The sequence below is a fragment of the Caenorhabditis remanei genome, chromosome IV (assembly GCF_010183535.1).
Source record: "Caenorhabditis remanei strain PX506 chromosome IV, whole genome shotgun sequence".
Taxonomy (NCBI): Eukaryota; Metazoa; Nematoda; class Chromadorea; order Rhabditida; family Rhabditidae; genus Caenorhabditis; species Caenorhabditis remanei.
The window spans coordinates 9930797-9950643 of NC_071331.1; the positions used below are offsets into that span (position 1 = coordinate 9930797).

The following is a 19847-nucleotide window of genomic DNA, read 5'->3' on the forward strand; positions in this document are numbered from 1 at the left end:
GCGAGGGCCGCCCGCAGAAACGCCCGTCCGGATGGAAAGCCTATCCGGGCCCACCGGGCCGGGCCGGGCCGGGCCGGCCCGGTCGGCCCGGAAGTTCATTACTGAAAAAAATTCAATTTTTTTTTTCGAAAATTTCCCGATTTTTTTTTGTAAAATTTTTTTTTTAAAGCAATTTTTTGTAGGTTTCGAAGGTTTTTGAAAAATATACTTGAGGAAAAATATGAAAAATTTTCAGAAAATAAATTTTTGGACAAAAAATTGTAGTGAAAAAAGTTCAAAAATTCAAATCCGGGCCTAGGCTTTCCATCCAGGCGGCGAAATGCCCGCCCGACCCGCCCTAGGGCGGGCGGCGACCCGCCCTAAGGCGGCCCTACCGCCTCTCTTTTCTTTGCGTGACACCCTCCTTTCTTCGCCCCCCTTTCCCTCTCGGTATACTCGTTCAACTTTCTGCAGCATCTCTGGCGACAGTATGTAAACCATCAACAGAAAGTTGCCAGAGATGCTGCAGAAAGTCGGCAGACATGCTGCAGAAAGTGATGCCAACCCTTCATTGAACCCTCCCAATATTACGAAACAACGAAATGAAATTCAATTTTATTAAATTAAAGAGAGAAACAATTGAAAAACGAAATTTACGAGTCATGAGAGTGACTTCAATTATTAATGTTTGTGGGCAACTGTAGATGAGCTTGAACTGGCAACTGGAGCAGTGCTAGACGGATTTTTCATTGAAGCGAATCTGGAAACATTTTTGTTTGCTTTGAATATAACAAACTATTCCTCACTTGGAAAGGATTTCTCGAGGATCGGCTTCGTTTGTGCTCACTCCGTTGTTTCTATTTTGAAGGCGAACTGTCTTTAGCTGCTCCCACATTAAGTGATCTTTGCAATTTTTCCCGTTTGGACAGTTTATGAGGCAGCTTTTCTCGATGTCGAAATGATATGCACGAAGATTTTTTCTGAAAAAATTTTTTGAAGTGAATATAAAATTTTGATAGAACCTACAGGGTTCTTCCGATAGCACAAACAGCAGTGAAAATAGCTTTTTCACGTTCTCTTCTTCTTCTTTTGATTTCCGTGACAGGGTCTTCAATGAGGAGACTTTGCAAAAATCTAGAAATAGTGATAATTCTTTAAAAAAATATAATTTCATCCTTACGGATGGTTCGCACTGATATCTCCATCGAGAAGTTCTTGAGGAAGATGCAAGCCAGCAATATCGAGACCGAACTCTAAAGTTCATGAATTTAAAAAGTAGCACAGACAGTTTTCAAACACCTCACCTGTTAATGTGTCTGAAATTTGTAGAGGGAATTCACGGAAATGTTTATCTGTCAGTCTGACGGTAGCTGGACGGAAGTTGTATGTCCAGATGGTGTATGATGGGTGGAAAAACTGAAACCATCAATAGGTTTAGATTATTTAATTATTTTGTTACCATTTTGAAAACTTTCTGATAAAAGTTTGTTAATTGAGTCAGAGCATCATTTCCAATAAGTGTTGATGTATTATACAGACGGGATAGGTTGATTCCTTTGAATCCTTCTACACCTGGGGTTTCGTATTCGCGAGACATCTTTTGTTGCTTGATATATCCAACTTTTGTGTGTTTAGCGAAATTCGCTGAAAGCGAATTTAGTGACGCTTGTACGCTTTCAATTTTACGAACATCTGTAGTTGACATTTTCATCTAAAAGTTTTATTGTTGAAAAGAAAGTTGAGGTTTCTTCAATCCTTACAATCATCATCTGACCCATTCTCAACGAAGCTTGTTCATCTGAAGTACTATTTTCTGATTCTTGAAAAAATCCGAATAATGGGATGTTTGGACGACGAGTATTTCTACAGAATTCCTGTAAAACACTTATATATCAATTGATTATGAATTCAAGCTCACTTCAAGTTGAACTTCACTGATAGTTCCTTTTGAAATGCCTTGTCGTGCTGCCTTTCCGATGTTTAACACACTTTGTTCTTGAACAGCTTTCTCCAGCATTTCTGGAACAAAAACTGAGCATTTATTTGGAACAAAAGCTTACCCATATCAGTAAATCCTGTTTTACTGGTTTCAAGATGTTTTGAAATGCTAAACTTTTTTGGCGAGATCTGGCTGGTTTTCTGAACGGAAGGACTTGTATGATCGAAATTAAAATCCATTTCTTCCTCATCCAATGCTCCTGTCTCTTGCATCTCGTATTGATATTCTGGTTCCAATTGGCTGTAGTTGTTAAAGTTTCCAAGTGGTGTTTGTTGTGCAAAATTGACAGAATTCATGATTGCATAATTCTTTTCACCGACTGTTTCAAAAGTGTTATCGATGCCATATGGTTGGTAAGCGGAGTTGCTACTCATGTCTACATCTTGATAACTAACATTTTCTTTTTTCAAATAATTGCGAGGATGAGGCATTTTTGTTTTCTTTTGAATAGTAGAAATGCGTGGATTAACAAATGTATCTTCTTGTTTGAAGGTTTGAATTGGCCGTTTTGTTCCTCTTTCTCCAAATCGAGTGTTTCTAATGATTCTTCGAGGAGTTTCTTCGATATTGAGAATCTTGTTCCTTTCTTCTTCACTCCCCCTCAAGTTTTTGACATTTCTTGGTCTTCCTCGCTGCGATGCACCTCTTCCAGACATGTTCTGAACGATTTACGATCAATTAACAATTAGACAAAAAAGTTTCTCATAGACAAGTGGCTTGAACCAATTTCACGAAAATTCAAATAATTCTACAAATGTAACGTCATTCGTCTCACGTGTTATTGGGTAATCAAAAATTATTATTTCAACAATTATTAACATTAAAATCTAGTGAAGTAAGAATTTCCGTTAGTTTCCAACAGGGAAATGTATCCTTCGAGAGAAGAAGTGCTTGCAATCTTGTAAGTTGTTCCAACAATCTTCCGGAAAAATGTATTGAAAGTATCGAATTCTCTCATCACACAATGAAAACGTGGGTGGTTCTCCGCCCATCCAAACAATTTCGAAAATGGATTCTCGGTTTCGAATTTTTGTATAAGAAGATAAGTTTTTTCCGTCATGTTGCACGAAAATTCTTTCAACGCTCCCGAATTCTAGTGTTTCATTATTTCCCATTGAGTACACGTAACAATCCTTTGCAATTTTCTCCTCACAATGCGTCCTGGTAGAATACGTTTTGCTCTTGACTTGAACGGAATTCCTGAAAATTATTTGTTTCATATAACAAAATAACCTTGGTTTTGTTTCTTACACAAAATGAGAAATCTGCGAAACATGATTCCTCAAAGCATCCTTTTCTTTTTCATGTAATTCGTTTTCATCCAACTTTTTACACGCTGCATTTCCTTGACGAAACATTTCAGATATCGCTCTCATTGTATAGGGATAAAGGACAGGCGATCCTGTTTTTGCGACAGCTTTCTCACAATAATAGTTAGCCCGATGCGACGCCATGAACTTTGTTGTCATGTCGATAAGAGATCGCGTTGTATAAACATCTGTGTTTCGCCCAAGTGATTGGTTGAGACGTTCAAATGGAGCAGCGCTTGATATCAATGGGCTGCCTTCGAATCTTATATTTGGAACCATGTGATCCAGGATAATCTAGAACAAGTTTTTCAGGGCTGTAAAACATGACGAACTTACGTGAATTCATTGTGTATAGTAAAGGGTACGCGATTCCCAACAAATTCCGTATCACTTGAGACAAGCTTTCTAAGAAGTTACAGTCTGAGATGTTTAAAAACGGACTTGTCGCCATTCTGGTGAGAAGCCAGTGAAATAATACGGCGGCTTGCCAGGTGTCTGCTCTTTCACAGCAAATCAACAATGTTGGAAGAGCTTGGTTGTACATCTGGAATACATAACTTTATTTCTGATATTATCAACTGATAGTCAACCTCTTGCACTTCTCTTCCTGTTCTACTGTTGAGAATAATAGGATCGATTAGACTTGTCGATGAGCGGCCTTTGGGAACACTGGAGCTGTTTAGAACATTCTAAAAACACAACATTGTAGATTATAAAACAGACGATTATCTATACGGACTTCCCACCGTTTCCTCTCGCTTTGATTGATATCATGCATCAATTTTCCGCCTTTTCCCAATAACTCCTTTAACAAGGAGTCAGTACAAAAATCGTTTATATATCGCTGCTCGAAGAAGTTTAACTTTGAATATATATCCTATTTCAAAACTTTGGAAACCTATGAATTGGAATCTTTGGAATACAGACGATTATTAAACGATCTAGTTTACTTATATAAAATAATTGTTTCTAAGGAATTTTACTCCCCAAATCTGATTTTTACCTTGTTTCCAAACCTTAAGTCTTTAAGACGCCACCCTTTCCATATTAGATCTCTCCTGTCTAACAACTCTAAATTCGGTGCTCAATACTTACCTAATCGTTTATTATCCTGTTGGAATTCCCTTCCTGTTAATGTTTTCCCGGTTAAAACTTCCTCCCGTTGTTTCAGAAATAATGTTAAACTTCTTGACTTCTCTAATTATCTCACTCTTAACATGTCTACCTACTAATCTAATTTCCTTACCGCTTTCGTTTGTTCTCTACTGTGATTGTGTTAGTGGCTTTTGGCCCTTCATCTCAATAAATCAATTCAATTCAATTCAACATGTCCCGACTACTTCCTTCATAAATTAGATGTAAGCCGTCATAACCATGTTTCCAGGGAGGAGGGAGACTTGTTTTCTTCACATCTGAGAACAAAGTTACAGCACAATTACTCTTCCAACAACTCACTTTCAGGATAAATACGATCACTGTCTCCCTTTGTGTGAACCAACAAATCATACTTCCCTTTTTCGTTCGTTCTCGAGAACCGCGAACAGAGCATCTTGAGCAGCCCTCATATGACTGCCAACAAGGATACCCGTAAATCTTTTTGCTAGCGTCCATATCTAATACACATTGATAGATTTCAAGTCGTACTTTGTAATTCACATTTCTGATTAAAACATGAATAGGGTTTTTAGTTGTATCGTCGATTTCGTTTTTGAGACGTTCAAAAATACTCGAAAAATCCGAATCATTAGGCTTGTTAGTCGTTAGCATGATTGCTGACATCATCACGATTTCCGGACGATACTCTTCAAAGGAATTCTTTTTCATAGAAACATCGCTGGGAGCCAAAAAAACTGGCCATACTTCTCCTCTGCAACAAAAATTGTATTAAACACAAGGTTATTTCAGTCAAACCTAGAGTTTCCACGTTTTCTGAATCCATCGGTATTCATTGTTAAAAGTAATGTAATGTAATCAGGGTATTTGGTTTCACATTCCGATATTCGCTCTTTATATTGTGGTGTATCGCAGAGTCTAGAGGACAATGATGAGCTCTTTAATCCACGATTCTGAAAAAACTTTACACTCTTTGATAAGTGGAAAATTACTCACCAGAAGTGTATCATCGAATGATCCATTGCTAAGAAGATCTTCCACTTGTTTTCTGATGGAAAATGTTACGATCATTTTGGAACTTGCTACATTTGCTTGAGATAACGAATATCGAGAACATCCTACATTTCCACATTTCTTACTGTCCAGAAGAACTGTGCTAAAGGTACCACAAAAAGCATAAATTCGAGTTCCTTGATCACTCCAATGATCAACAACTTTCCATACATCTTGAATCTGGAATCAATATTTTAGCTGAGATTAGGAAAAAAAGTGAATTACCTGAATTTCGGGTTGATTCTTTAAAATATTGGAGATTTGAAAAATGTCTTTTCCTATTGTTTTACTGACTTTATTGTATAAGAAAACTGATCCAATGAAATTAAGAGCATCTTCTCGATCCCATTCATTAATAACCGGCGCTTCACTGTTTTCATCTGCAATTACAAATTTCTGATGCATTAGTTAAATAGAATTAGAATTGTATACCTGTGAATTCACAATCATTATTCTCTGACTCAACACTATCGTCTCCGTTAGATGCTTCCCACATTTCTATGTCGACCGAATTCTTTTCATCCACATTGCTATCATAATTGTTAGAATTTTGCTCTGAAGGTGCAGGAATTTTGTCTACTCTACCCACGTCTATTTTCATTCGTTTTTCTTCTTGGTCAACGAATAAATGACTCCATTCAGCTTCTGTAAATTTGTTGGTTACAAATTAATATAACTTCCACCAACTAACGCAATCGTTTTGATGAAATTCTGTCGACTCTTCGGAGTTTCTGTTCCATGACTTTCCTTGTGCTGAAAACAAGATCCGTTTAAGTTAAAGTCAGAAAACCAACAAAAAAATAACGAAATCGGTTTAAAACGGAAAAAAAAATTAGAAAAATCTCATGAAAAAAAACTCAGAAGCACGCAACGCGGACACGCTTCGCTTTAAAGTTGCTACAGACAGTCGGGGGCACAGTCCAAGTTGCTACAGAAAGTCGGGGGCACCCACACGATATCCCCGAAAGAGAGGAGAGGTTTCAAGTTGCTGCAGAAAGTTGCGAGTATAGAGACCGACAATCAGGTCGTACGCCTACCGTAGTTCAACTAGCTGTAGAAAGTCAGAGGACCATGCCAAATTTCTCCAGAAAGTCGCCAGAACCTCTAAATTGCTGCAGAAAGTTGAACGCGTTTACCGAGCTTCTCTCTTTTCAAGCGAAGGCTTGGCCTAGTGGTTAACAATCTTGTTTTTGAATCTGCTCCTCCCGAGCAGGGCTGGGCAAATTATTTGTTTGATTATTTGAATTATTTGAAATTTGGGGTAAAAGTCAAATAAATTGTTTCAAATAATTATTTGAACTTTTTTTTCAAATAAATTGTTTGACCAAACAATGTTTGACAATGTCATATCAAATAAAATTATTTGACCAAATTATTTGAAATTTTTCAAATAATTTGAAACCGATTTTTTTGTATCATTAATGATAACTTTTCTCTTCAAACTGCCGAAAGGTTAGGGGAAAAATAATTACTTCGAACTCAAGAAAGTCTTTCAGGACGGAAAATTTTACGAAAATAGCATGTTTCCTTGATTTCTACGTGTTTTAAAATATGACCAACTGTTTTTTGTTCTTTTTACTGATTTTGTTGGCAATTAAACATTTTCTCGAGTTGTTTGAAATTGTTTGAAATTATTTGATTATTTGAGAAAAAATTTCAAATAAGGTTTGGTCAAATAAACTATTTGAAAAACAAATTCAAATATTATTTGATCAAATAAATTATTTGGAAAAAATATTCAAACATTATTTGGTCAAACAATTTATTTGACCTCTCAAACAATGCCCAGCCCTGCTCCCGAGTTCAAACTTTTTTGCTGCAAACTTTTTGTTTTCTTTTTTTTTATTAGGAAGACAGTGCTATAGGTTTTTTTTTGACAAACTACGATTGAAACTGTGCAAAAAATAAATTAAAGAGACAAATTTTATCACGCCAGTCTACCATAGGGCGGGCTAGGGCGGGCACGGGCGGGCGAGGGCCGCCCGCAGAAACGCCCGGGCGGGCGAGGGCCGCCCGCAGAAACGCCCGTCCGGATGGAAAGCCTATCCGGGCCCACCGGGCCGGGCCGAGCCGGGCCGGCCCGGTCGGCCCGGAAGTTCAGTACTGAAAAAAATTCAAATTTTTTTTTCGAAAATTTCCAGATTTTTTTGAAAAATATTTCTTAAAAACAATTTTTTGTAGGTTTCGAAGGTTTTTGAAAAATATACTTCAGGAAAAATATGAAAAATTTTCAGAAAATAAATTTTTGGACAAAACATTGTAGTGAAAAAAGTTCAAAAATTCAAATCCGGGCCCACCGGGCCGGGCCGGGCCGGGCCAAGCCGGGCCGGGCCGGCGGGCCGGCCCGGAATCTTGCAAGTCTGGTAAAAACTACCCTTTTCCCAATTTTTTTGTGAAATTTTCATAAATCTCCCGTTTGAAACCATTTCAAATCCATCTTCAAAGCTGGAGATTTGATTTCCAATGCCAACAAAACCAGGAAGCTTATTTTCATTTGTATTGAATGTTCATTAATCGAAATACATTCATGTCTCCGTCATTTTATTTATTTTATGCAACCTTTTCTTTTGTTTCACGAGAATTCTTGATAAGCCAGAAAGTTAAAAATATTGTGGTTGGATCACATTTTGATAATGGTCGACAAAAGTGAGTGTGATGGAGCAATATCTGAAACAAAACAATATCTTCGACACTAACGAACCCACTTAAATGAGTCCGATATTTCTAACGCCATTGAAACATGATTCATGATTTTTTTCTAAACATAAATCAACTTTCTTCCTGGTTTTTATTCATTACTTTCCAATTTAGAACATAAGAGCTGTGTTGTAAGCACTTCGAATTTTTCGGGAGGTGCTGAAACAAAACACATGAAACCATACTTGTCACGGGCCGGGCCGGGCCGGGCCGGGCCGGGCCGAAATCAGGAAAAATCTCGGCCCGGCCCGGCCCGGCCCGGCCCGGCCCGGCCCGTTTTGAAACATTTCTTCAAAACATTTTGAGTTTTTGAATTTTTTTTGGAAATTTTTTGAAAAAAGTATAGTTTTCGAATAAACATTTAAAATTAAATCAAAATGTGAATATGTAATGATAATTTAAGCATTTTTACTGTTTTTTTTTCGAAAAATTTCAAAAAAAAATTGGTAAAAATGGGTACCCATTTTTGAATCCGGGCCGACCGGGCCGGGCCGGGCCGGGCCGACCGGGCCGGGCCGGGCCGGGCCGACGGGCCGAGCCGGGCCGGCCCGATTTTTGACAAGTATGCATGAAACCGTAAGTTGTCAGTGTATGGATGAAAATGGTTAATTCAAAGTACTTATTGAGCAGTAGGCCTCAAGAAATACGAGTTTTCACAGTGGCAACAATCACGGCGCACCAACATTATGCTCGATCATAAATCCAATGCCCTAACAATAAGTTTCCAGAACAAAATAGCATTACTGATATATTATTGTCAGAAGATGGACTAGTTGTACTTACAAGAATGCTAAATCAGAAATACTTTTCATATTTCCAAGTATCCATAAAACTCATGTCTCCTCCTCCTCCTCGTCCTCCTCCAACTATCCCAATGCTAATAGTTGTATTTGAGCGAGAGCGGGTGAAAAGTGATTGAATCCAATCAAGAGAGGGGATAAGAGAGTCTCGGCCGACTGGGTGCCTAATGGTTCTTGACATATTTGTTGTCGCTCTTTTATTCTCTTTTCTCTCTATCAACACATGGTTTCCACTCCAATATACACTGCCGATTTGGAGGATATGCATTCAATGGAGACGTTTTTTTTTAACTGTTTTATGATTGTTTTTTTCTTGCTCACATGTGGGTTTCTGTTAATCATCTTCAAAAATAAATGGACGTTTTCAAATACTTCTTATATGAAATGTGGGGATATCCAAATAATTGCTGAAAAGTTAGGAAACTGTTGAATGCTTCTTTTTTAAATGGAAAAACAGTCACTGAAACACACAAGGTTCGTATGAAAACCCAAGTACTATCCTGGAAACTGACCAGTTCTGATTTTGTGATACTGTAAATCTTTTGAGTCAATATTCTCGGCATATTAAACTTTCTGGAAACCAGTTAGTAAAATCATGTAACCGAAACTGTAAATTTTGCATTATAAATTGAGTCAAACTTTTTTAGTATTTCAGCGATCTTGTTTATAGAATTCCATTTTATGTTTTTATTCCGTTTTCTGAATGGATAACATTTTGCGGTGTTGTTTTCTTTAAATTATTAATTAAGGTTTCACTACCAACATTAAATGAACATCTATCAAATCTTTTTGATTTTATTGTACATGAAGGAATACATACCCGAGACAAATGAAAGAGGGCGCAGCCTATTTTGAGAATTCCTTTTTTGAGAGGTTACGCTGTGGTTTGCAAACAAAACACTTCACGAAAGTTTACTCCGATGATGTCTATCAGTTCCAATAAAAGATTCGTTCTGAATGTAATCAATAATTATAAAATCCCTGTTACAGAACCTTAATTTCCGAGATTTTTTCATACTTTCAATGTTCAGTTCTTTCAATTCTCTTCAATTCTCTTTTAATATGCACAACTCCAAATTTGCATTTTTCTCAAGTACCAAAATTTCTATACTTCTACATAGCACTTATGGGGCAATTTCATCTGATTCTTAATAGGACCAGGTTTCCAATGTTTTCAGATAAAAAACAACGTTTCAGTATAGCATAATTATGAAAATTATTCATTTAAAAAACAATAATAGGCATTTCTTCGTTTTTCAGCTTCAGTTTATTTTTTGGCCTCGAATAAGTTGACCGAGTATCAGTTCTCTCTTTTTCTTAACGGCACACCATTCACGGGAAAATTCTTTTTTTCCAAATTTAAAACAAGTGGGATTGTTAATTAGAACCTAGTTACTGTACATTCGTAACTGTTCTAAAAAAATTTTCGGTTCCAGCAATTCTTTTTTTTTCATGTTATTATTGGACTTCCAATAGGCCGAAACCCCGAATTGCTTTTGTTTCGAAAATTCTGTTTCAAATTATTAACTTTTTCTTTTTATTAACTTTTTCTCAAAGATTCGTTCACAACTTCTCTTATTTCCAATATTTCCACAACTAGCAATGCAAGCCTTAATAAGTGGGATCACCTATAACTTTTCAAAATTACTTGAGGTTCAAATTTTTGAACTAGATTTTTCTTTGATGATAAAAGTAATGAAACTTGGTACCTAGTAACAATGTTTTCGAAAATCCAATGTTTCATTATAGAATGAACATGAAACACGTTTTTTATACACCATTCTTAGAATTTCAAATTTAGGTTCCTATTTCAATCAGTTCAAGCAGAAAACTTATGTAAAAACTAATTTTTCAGAAAAAAAAAACATTTTCTATTCCAACAAGTTTACATATTATCCATAGGTTTTTATTGAATGCTTGAATCCATTTGTAAATGAAATTTCAATGTCAGATTTACAACTTCTGTGTGAACCAATTTTTCAACCATTCTAGCGTAAGCTTCCCAACAGATCTAGTCTGATCACCACCTCAATCCAATTCATTTTCGATATTTCCTCAGTTGGTTATGCAAACATTTATAAGCGGCATCATCTCTCATAGACAGTCCGAGAGAGGGAAGTCCACTTGAGAAAGGTAGCAACTTGGAGATGGGAAGAAGAAGAAAAGAAATAAGGAAGCGTTTTCAATGATTATTTAGATTGATATTTTATTTATATTCCTGCATCCGGGAAGAGTTGCCACTAGACAGGCAGAGATTACTTCCCGTCTGGCTGTGTTTATCAACTTTTGTATTTGATATGGTGTGGCGGACTCTGAAACAATTTGTAAAATTTTTCTTCAGCTTCAAGTACTATGTATACTCAGTCTATTTGATATGTATTTGTTTCTTTAACTCCTCAATCCATTTCTAATGTACAAGAAAAAAGACCGGGGGTCAGATAAGGTACATTAGGGGGCTAAACCGAAAAATGGATAGTTGCGGGGGGAAAGGACTAGTTGATTAAGACAATGCTCATGTAATTCCACAATTTTGACAAAAAAAATCGATAAAGCTAAGCATCTATGTGTGATTCTCGTAAAGTTTCCAACGGTGCATAGCAACTAGTAAAAAAATACAAAAACAGTCAAGTTTAATTAATTTTACTGTTCCAACGATTGGGTAAAGATTTTGAAATTGACTGTTGGATTATTGTTCCTCATGAAAAATTTGATAAATTTCGAGTGATTTTTGAAAATCGAAAAAATAAATCTGTGCTCGGAAAAATTGCACCATGACCGAAAATTGGTGTTAAAAATTGTTGGAAGTACTATTTTTGTTCAAACTATTCCGTTTTTTCTTTTCATTTTGCTCGTTCCAGTGACGGAAAAATGTCAGTTTTCAGCCGATTCCTTTTTTCAAAAATTGTCGTCAAATATGGCGCATGCAGAAAGAAAAAATTGAGTAGGTCAGCGGTCGGTCGGTCGGGGGTCGGTCGGGTCGGTCAAAAATTGGACCGTATGGAAGCCTTAATTTGGGTATCAATCTATCACAAACTCTCTGCATTTTTCGTTTCATCTGTTCCAGAGACGTTCACCACTTTTATTTATGCGTATGCCCGTGGTCCTTTCGGTTTAAAGAATTTTCTTCGAAGAAGAATTAAAACATTTATCTTTCTTAAAAATAGTAAACATACATAAAACCGGTCTGTAAAAAAAAGTTGTGGATTACTTATTAAGTGAGAGGAGATGTCATATTTTGATATCTTGCCAATTGTTTCTTTGTGGACATACTTGTCATTTGACGGACCGGGCCGAGAGAAAAATTTTGCCGGTCCCGTGGAATGTTTTTTAAATTTAATTTTAACACGCCAAAAATAATTGTCAAGTATTTTTTATCACTCGATTCACTGTTCAAATACTTAACTTCGTCAGTTCACTCGAGTTACAGCGCAAAATGCCCCAATAACTACAGAAGCACCTCGAAATCAGCTCTCGGTTATTTGAAATTTTGGTGAAACACACATAAAATATTATTCCCCACCAAACTCCAATTAACACAACACTCTCATACATGTGTTCTGTTGTTCTTCCCTCTTTGAAGTATCCGCCACCTCCTCAATTCATATTTTTTCATTCTCCCAAAAAGAGACACAATTGTCTACTCCTCCTCTCCATTGCTCTTTCTTCCTCTTGAATGCTCGATCCCTTCCTTTGTATTTGCTCAAAATCGTCTCTCCTTTTTCTCTAAATCTCCTGAATATCCATTTTCTTCTCTTCAATATATCTCATTCTCTCTCCACTTCATTTCCGTCTATATCCAAAAAGAGAGACCCGTTCATATTTCCTCCGGAATAGTTTCATGCAAAAATTGATTGGGGGTTGATGTTGACGATTTTTTTCAATTAATATTTCTGTTTCAAAATTATCATAAAAATGCAAGAATATTTCAGTTACTGTTGGAATAGCGCTCTTCTTTAAATTAAAATAAATTTCTCCAATCGTGCAAAGAGCATTTCTTGCTAAATTCATGTTTTTTCTCTTTTCGATGAAACTGTGAATAGTTTTTTTTGTTGTAAAAAACTGCTTCAACTTTAATTCTTACAACTTCCGAAGAAAAGTCGCTTTTGTTTTAATTCCAACATCCGTTTATGCGAATTTCTCCAAATTGCACAACCCAAATGTAATCTACCTAATTTTGAATTTCATGAACAATTATCTGGACTTTCTGTTGACAAAGTCCGTTTTCGCAATCAGTATTTTCTGTTTCATCTAGCTGGTTTCTAATTGACTAGAATTATGAATTTAATATTTTCGTATTTGCATATGAAACCAAATGAAGATAATAGTTTTCAGTATCAAAAAATGGTTTGAAATTGGTTTAAACGGAGGAATAGGCCTTTTTTGAATTTTTTGGCTTAAAAAACTGTTTCGAAACGGCATAAAATAATGAGTGATTTTGTGGATAATTCCATTGGGAGTTTTTTTGACAAATCTCCGATCACTCTTTGAACTTCAATCAAAAATATATAATTTGATTCCACACTCCTGTTCCTGATTATTTATTCTTGCTCCTATATTCAGAAAGAATTCGTTAAAAAATTATAAACTATATAAAGAGCTCTTCAGATTTTTTAATGAGTTTTACATATTTGAAATTATGGGCCGACCGAAAAGACCGTGAAACCCTCTACAGTTAAATAATTTCAACTAAAAACAAAAAAAAAACTGTTTCCAAACTGTTATGTTTCTCGTCATGTTGGGGGACTTTTACTGTTTTTTCTGAGAACTGCTCCACAGTTTTGTATAATTGCCTTAACATTTTGCCCAGGAAATCATTTGCTCCATTCACCGCTATATGAACTAAAATCTCCGTGTTTTCGGCTCTATTGGCAAAGAATGGTCCCAACCGCAAAAAACGGTCCCAACCGCAAAGAATGGTCCCAACCGCAAAGAATGGTCCCAAAATTTTGTGTGACCCAAATTTCCGAATTACATGGTCCCAACCGCAAAGAATGGTCCCAACCGCAAAGGATGGTCCCAAAATTTTGGGTGACCCAACTTTCAGAATTGAATGGTCCCTACCGCAAAGAATGGTCCCTCAAAATTGATACGAAAAACGTTTCACCATTCTCTTAGGCTTAGGTTTCTTAGAAATTGGGAAAAAATTGACAAATACGATTAATAATCGGTTTTGTCAATTTTTTCACCAATTTCTAAGAAACCTAAGCCTAAGAGAATGGTGAAAAGTTTTTCGTATCAATTTTGAAGGACCATTCTTTGCGGTAGGGACCATTCAATTCGGAAACTTGTGTCACCCGAAATTTTGGGACCATTCTTTGCGGTTGGGACCATTCTTTGCGGTAGGGACCATGTAATTCTTTGGGACCGTTCTTTTATTTTTTGGGACCGTTCTTTGCGGTTGGGACCATTATTTGCCAATAGAGCCGTGTTTTCTTTCAGTATTTCTTCATCTACCAGCATCAACACGGTCATCAACAACATCCCCTAGAAGACACCTTCCCCCACACAATCGGATTGATATCAAATAAATGAAATGCAACATGATAACAAAAGGTGAACTAAACTTCTTGAGAGAAGAGATGGAAAAAGTCAAAAAGTGAGAGAAAAAAGAGAAAGAAAATAAGGAATACCTGTGAGAATTAGACGATTTCGGTGGCTATCTCTTGTTCTCATCTCATCAAAAAATGGAAACGGAATCGATCTTTTTCACGATTTCTTGTTTTAAAACTGACAGAAATCTGTGAACATTTCTTTAGTGGTTATTTTTATACTTTTTGGTTGATTTTTAACTTTTTTCGTATTTTGTTCACTGTTTCACACAGATGACATCAGCTATACTTTATCAACATTAATTAGTTATTGTCTCCTTGAAGGTTAAAAATCAAATAATAAATTTAGGTATGAGTTTTTAATTCCCAATTTACTTAATTAAATTTCCAGACCCCAAATCTCGCCGACTATCCGAAGACACTCATCCAACGTGAAAACGTATGACGCTATTCAATTCCGGGATAAATTGAGAAGAGGTTCGTTATAGTTTTAAAATAATAATTGCCGTTCTTAACAAAAAACTGGTGGCAATCAATTATTTTTACAAACAATTTGAAACACAAAATTTTTCTGAAAATGTGAGAAGTTCGGTTTCAAAATGTTGTGATAGAACTGAATTTTTGTCTTCTAAAATAATAAACACATCAGATGGCCATAATTTTTTTTAACGTTTTGTTCTAGAATTGCAGTTAAGTGTGGATGAATCATTGAAGAATGAAATACCTTTAAAAGAATTTCCTGAAAGTGAGTCCAAAAAGTAACAAGAGATTTTTGGCAATTTGACGGCTCATCCCTTTCTTTACAAGATTTATTGAACCCACTTTCAATGGAATTCAAACTCTCTCTGGGATTATGCGTCAACCACCTGAACGATCAGAAATTATTTCTCTCTCCCTTGAATACAATTTTGTGGAAACAGAAACGTTTTTTTCTTGAAAATTTGAAAATTTCAGTCTCAAAATGTTGTGTTAAAACGGATCAATGTAGGTTACCATCTCAAGCTGCTTTTCTCGAGTTTTCACCGCACAATAAATCAACCGGAACTGTCAGAAATCAGATTAAAACTGTATATCTGAAACAGTGGTCAAGCGAAAAAGTCCTTCCACTGATTTTGAACTTTTTGAATCTCTGGCCAAAATCATATCACATATGTCTGATTTCATTCCCTATTACATAAATATCCAGTCGAAACATTCACTAATTTTAGTGGTATTATTTAATCGTTAAACCAATATTGTGACACCGAAAATATTCTGGATAATGGAAATATATCTTTCATAGTGTTCTGTTACATAGAATGGAGCTTGATGTTCTGAAATGAGACGCTCTCCCGAAGTTCCAATCAGATTTATTCTCGGAGCACAGTGGATTACAATCAATTCCGGAGAAAAAACGATTTTAACACAAACATCTGAAACATATTCCAAATTTTTCGGCTGTTTTAGAATTTCCTGAAGTCCAAACTCCATTTCACAATTTCTTTTTCATTCCAAATAATCATTTCAGGTGTATCGTTAGAAAATATCGGTCCACATCGTGTCTGTTTCTATCCACAACCAACACCATCCCACCGCAATCCACCAAACGCAAATCGTCCGGTTATATTCTCAAAGGTATGTTCTCCTTGAAGATGTCATTGTGTCTAATGAAATCAATTTTTGATTGAAAACTCACTGAAACATAAATTAATCTGATATTTCGACTATTTGACTTTTCAGAAATATATGAATCAATCGATGAATTGAACTCCTCATTAAGAAATAACTGAACCAGAAAGTATTTAGATTTTTCTACTTAAGACAATTATGATCCTTCTCTATCCTATTCTGAATCCGTATAATTCCAATTTTCAGAATCCCATTGGCTCAGCATCGAAAAACATCAGCCGAAAAGTTTCCAGTTACTCAAAAATGTCAAGTTTGGCGAGAGTTGCATGGGTAAGTGGTTCTGGGTTTCGAAAATGAGGCATAAAAGTGTTGTCCTAGTAGCACACTAGTCAGTAAGAAAGTTTTCAAGAGATATGAGTTATATTTGAAACAGTTAATTTAAAAAAAAACATTATTCAGCTAAACCACGTATGTATTTATAAATCGGGGTTTATGATAAACCAAGCATTGAATATTGTGTTTTTTTTAGCATTATAATCGTATAACTCGGTAGTTATAGTGGTTGAGGAGTAAAAGTGATTGTGAAACAGAACCTTGTTGAAAGTCACTGTTTTGCATTACAAGTTTTATTGATGACAGTATTCTCCAATATTCATTTTATACAAAATAATAAAATTAGATCACATATAAATTTAAATATGTCAATGCACAGCCATGTTGCTGAAATAACTTGAAATTGTAGTGAAACTGAAATTTCGAAATTTTTGTTTTGTTATAAATATTCCACCTGTTTCGTGATTGTTATAAATGATGTGTCGCCCAGGAAGGACTCAGGTATTTTTTGGCGAGGGTTGGGCAGTGAAAATGTTAAAAGGGCCATGTGGCCATTGAATAAGGCAAATTGCCCACAAAAAGGGCCACATGGCCCAGTGGGCACTAGTTTGGCGCGGGTTGGGCACAAGCTGGAGAGTTGGTGGCCGAAAGGAGAGGCTGGTTGGATGTGGGCACGAGTTGGGCACCTGTTTGGCCCCGGTTGGGCACCACATTGGCGCGAAGTGGGCACAAGTTGAGAAATTGCGCTCTACAGCACACGCTGATTTTTCACCACGTTTTTTCTAATTTATTTCATTTCTTTTTTAATTCTTTCGTCCTTCTATTTTATGCTACTTTTTTCAATTAGAATATGAGACAATCTACACAGATCCGCCACTAAAACAGGTAAGAAGCTACTATTTTTTTTTTTTCTTTCAATTTTTGACAAATTTCAGCTTAACGAGAAATAAATTCAACAATACGAGCATCATCATCAACTATGCGCTTCGGCTACTCCACTGCTCGTCTCGGCTAATTTTCGCATTTACTTTAGATTTTTACTTTTAATTCGTATATTTGTAGCTTTTACTAAAAATTATATTCTTTTCCTGTATTCCTATTCCCCATTTTACAGTTTGAAAAATTCTAGGTTTATTTTATCTTATTACTCCCCATTATTACTGAAATTATTATTTTGTGTTTAATTTTGATGAATAAATAGTACAAAAGTACAAAAAAGTGTAATTTGGTTAATTATAGGCTAAATGGTAAGGAGAGAAAGGAGAGGAATGTCGCTCGTTGTACCAAATCTCGGCACTTTGCCCACGAAATGGGCCATGTGGCCCTCAAAATCGGCACGAGTGCCGGCGTAGGGCAGGCGCCGCGGCCCTTTTCTCTGGGCCATGCTGCCCATTTCGTGGGCAAAGTGCGAAAAAATACCTGAGGAGAGTTTCTATTCTTGTTGGACACCAATTGGTTTTAGAATGAACTTTAGTTAAAAAGATGGTCAAAAAGAATAACTCTACCAAAATAAGCTTGAGCTACCATCACTTTTCCAACTAACCGAAGTCCTGGTTGCGGGACATTTGCAAACCAGACATTTGGCAACCTTGACGTTTTGACATTAGAATTTTTTTTATTCCGAAAACCAAAACTTTTATTCCGAAAACCAAACGTGAATTTCCTCGGTCCATGTAAAAATTTTTGAACTCCCAATTTCGAAATGACAAGGTTTCGAAATGTCTAGTTTCTAAATGATCGGTTTGGAAACCTCTTTGCCCCGAAGCCAAAATCCTTGATGTCTCTCATAAGTCCAAAAAAACCGGAAAAAACGACCACCAATATCTAAAATTGAATGATATGTCGATTCCAGCTGTGACCACAGTCCGCGATCTCGGAATCTATTTCTCCAGTCAACTTAGCTTTACTCATCATCACGCTCTGATTATTCGGAAAGCTCATCAAAGGATTAATATATTTTTTTCGGTCCTAAAATATGCGTCGTGGAAAGTATTCATCAAATGTTACGTGGTTTACATTCGTCCTCTACTGGAATATGGCACTGTGGTCACATCACCTATTCATAAGGAGAATGTCATAATGCTGGAATCAGTCCAGAAGTCTTTTGTTTTCAGAGTTTATAGGAAATTCAATACGTCGTACTCATCGTATTTCGAGGCTCTTGAAGAATGTGATCTAAAATCACTGGAACATCGCAGACTATGTATTGATTTAATCTTCACCTATAAACTGATGGTTACCAAGGAAATTATTATTGATGATCCTATAATCGAATTTTTTATCATTCAAGGCTAAGGCGGCATAGATATTATCTCAAATCTCTAACTACGAACTCGAATAAATTATCTTCTCAAATACTCTCTAATAGAGTTCTCCGTTGTTGGAATTCTTTATCAGAATTGGTGTTTCCGGTTAAACCGAGCACAGCTGTCTTTAAGAGCAGAATATGTAAATATGATCTCAATCATTTCCTGTCATTAAACCCAACAAATTATTTACTTTACTTTACCTCCTATGGATAGTGGAGCTAATCTCGAGGTAGCAGAAAGTGCAGAAAACTATTTTTTCTTATTAAAAAGTAGTTTTTTGCTTTTTTTTGCTACCGCTAGAATAGGCCCATTATCATTATGTATGTATTCTTTCTCTTTTTACTAACCATCTCTTACATGTAAATTCTAAAACCATTCCATTTTCTCGTGTCAGCGGTTTCCGCCCTTCGATGAAATAAAGAAATTAAATATCCCGGGTCAAAATATAAAATATCAGAGAAACTGGAAAGTTGAAAAATATGAATATCATAACTTCATCATGTGTATATGTTGGTCGTTTGGACGACAGTGGGGGAAGCGGGGACAGAAAGAGAGAGAGTGGTTTCATTTCAAATATACAAAATATATTCAAAAACTCTCTTTCTCGTCTCTTCTATCTATATAACGTGTGAATCATACACAACCATTCTCTTTTTGATATTCTTCTTTTTTTTGTCTCTTACCTATTGACTCGCACCTGGAATTCATATAGTTCGCTGAAAATTTTGTTGAAATTCGAAAAATGACGTCGAGGCGTCCTGGTTTGAGCCATTTCTTTGCAAGTTTGGATACGGATTCGGCGCTTTATGAGAGTAATTTGGTAGGTCAACGATATTTGACCTACCTTGGGATTGAGAATGTTGATCAGAAATTTGCTTCTTTCAAGTTTTGAGTAGTCATTCGAAACGTTATTTCGGTTTGTTAGATTCAAGTGATTTTCTAAATTTTCCAGCTCCGACCGTACCCAGGAGATCCGATGCATGCTGCCACGTTGCCAAGGAATTATGGTATGTTTTGGTTTCTTTTGAAATTCTTCCGTTTCAAATAATTGGCAAAAAGATTAGAGGAAAATTGGAGATACTTCGGTGCAGCTGGAC

At 36.1% G+C, this 19847-nt stretch overlaps 3 protein-coding genes across 3 annotated transcripts; 1 reads left to right on the forward strand and 2 right to left on the reverse strand.

Moving 5' to 3' along the window:
* Positions 1 to 660: 660 nt before the first annotated feature.
* Positions 661 to 2634, reverse strand: GCK72_013092 (uncharacterized protein; the record flags this gene model as incomplete). The annotated part of the gene is made up of 9 exons (XM_053729635.1): positions 661 to 739; positions 786 to 959; positions 1006 to 1113; positions 1160 to 1232; positions 1284 to 1395; positions 1439 to 1690; positions 1740 to 1853; positions 1898 to 1998; positions 2133 to 2634. 9 exons carry the CDS (start codon positions 2632 to 2634, stop codon positions 661 to 663), a joined length of 1515 nt encoding a protein of 504 aa, XP_053584407.1.
* A 591-nt stretch (positions 2635 to 3225) lies between these two features.
* GCK72_013093 (uncharacterized protein) lies at positions 3226 to 6194 on the reverse strand (the record flags this gene model as incomplete). Its single annotated transcript, XM_053729636.1, has 7 exons — positions 3226 to 3582; positions 4744 to 5155; positions 5200 to 5354; positions 5398 to 5634; positions 5680 to 5834; positions 5887 to 6099; positions 6146 to 6194. The coding sequence occupies 7 exons, from the start codon at positions 6192 to 6194 to the stop codon at positions 3226 to 3228; spliced, it is 1578 nt and encodes a 525-aa protein (XP_053584408.1).
* An 8285-nt stretch (positions 6195 to 14479) lies between these two features.
* Positions 14480 to 16465, forward strand: GCK72_013094 (uncharacterized protein; the record flags this gene model as incomplete). Its single annotated transcript, XM_053729637.1, has 4 exons — positions 14480 to 14547; positions 14892 to 14977; positions 16008 to 16114; positions 16355 to 16465. 4 exons carry the CDS (start codon positions 14480 to 14482, stop codon positions 16463 to 16465), a joined length of 372 nt encoding a protein of 123 aa, XP_053584409.1.
* Positions 16466 to 19847: the final 3382 nt, after the last annotated feature.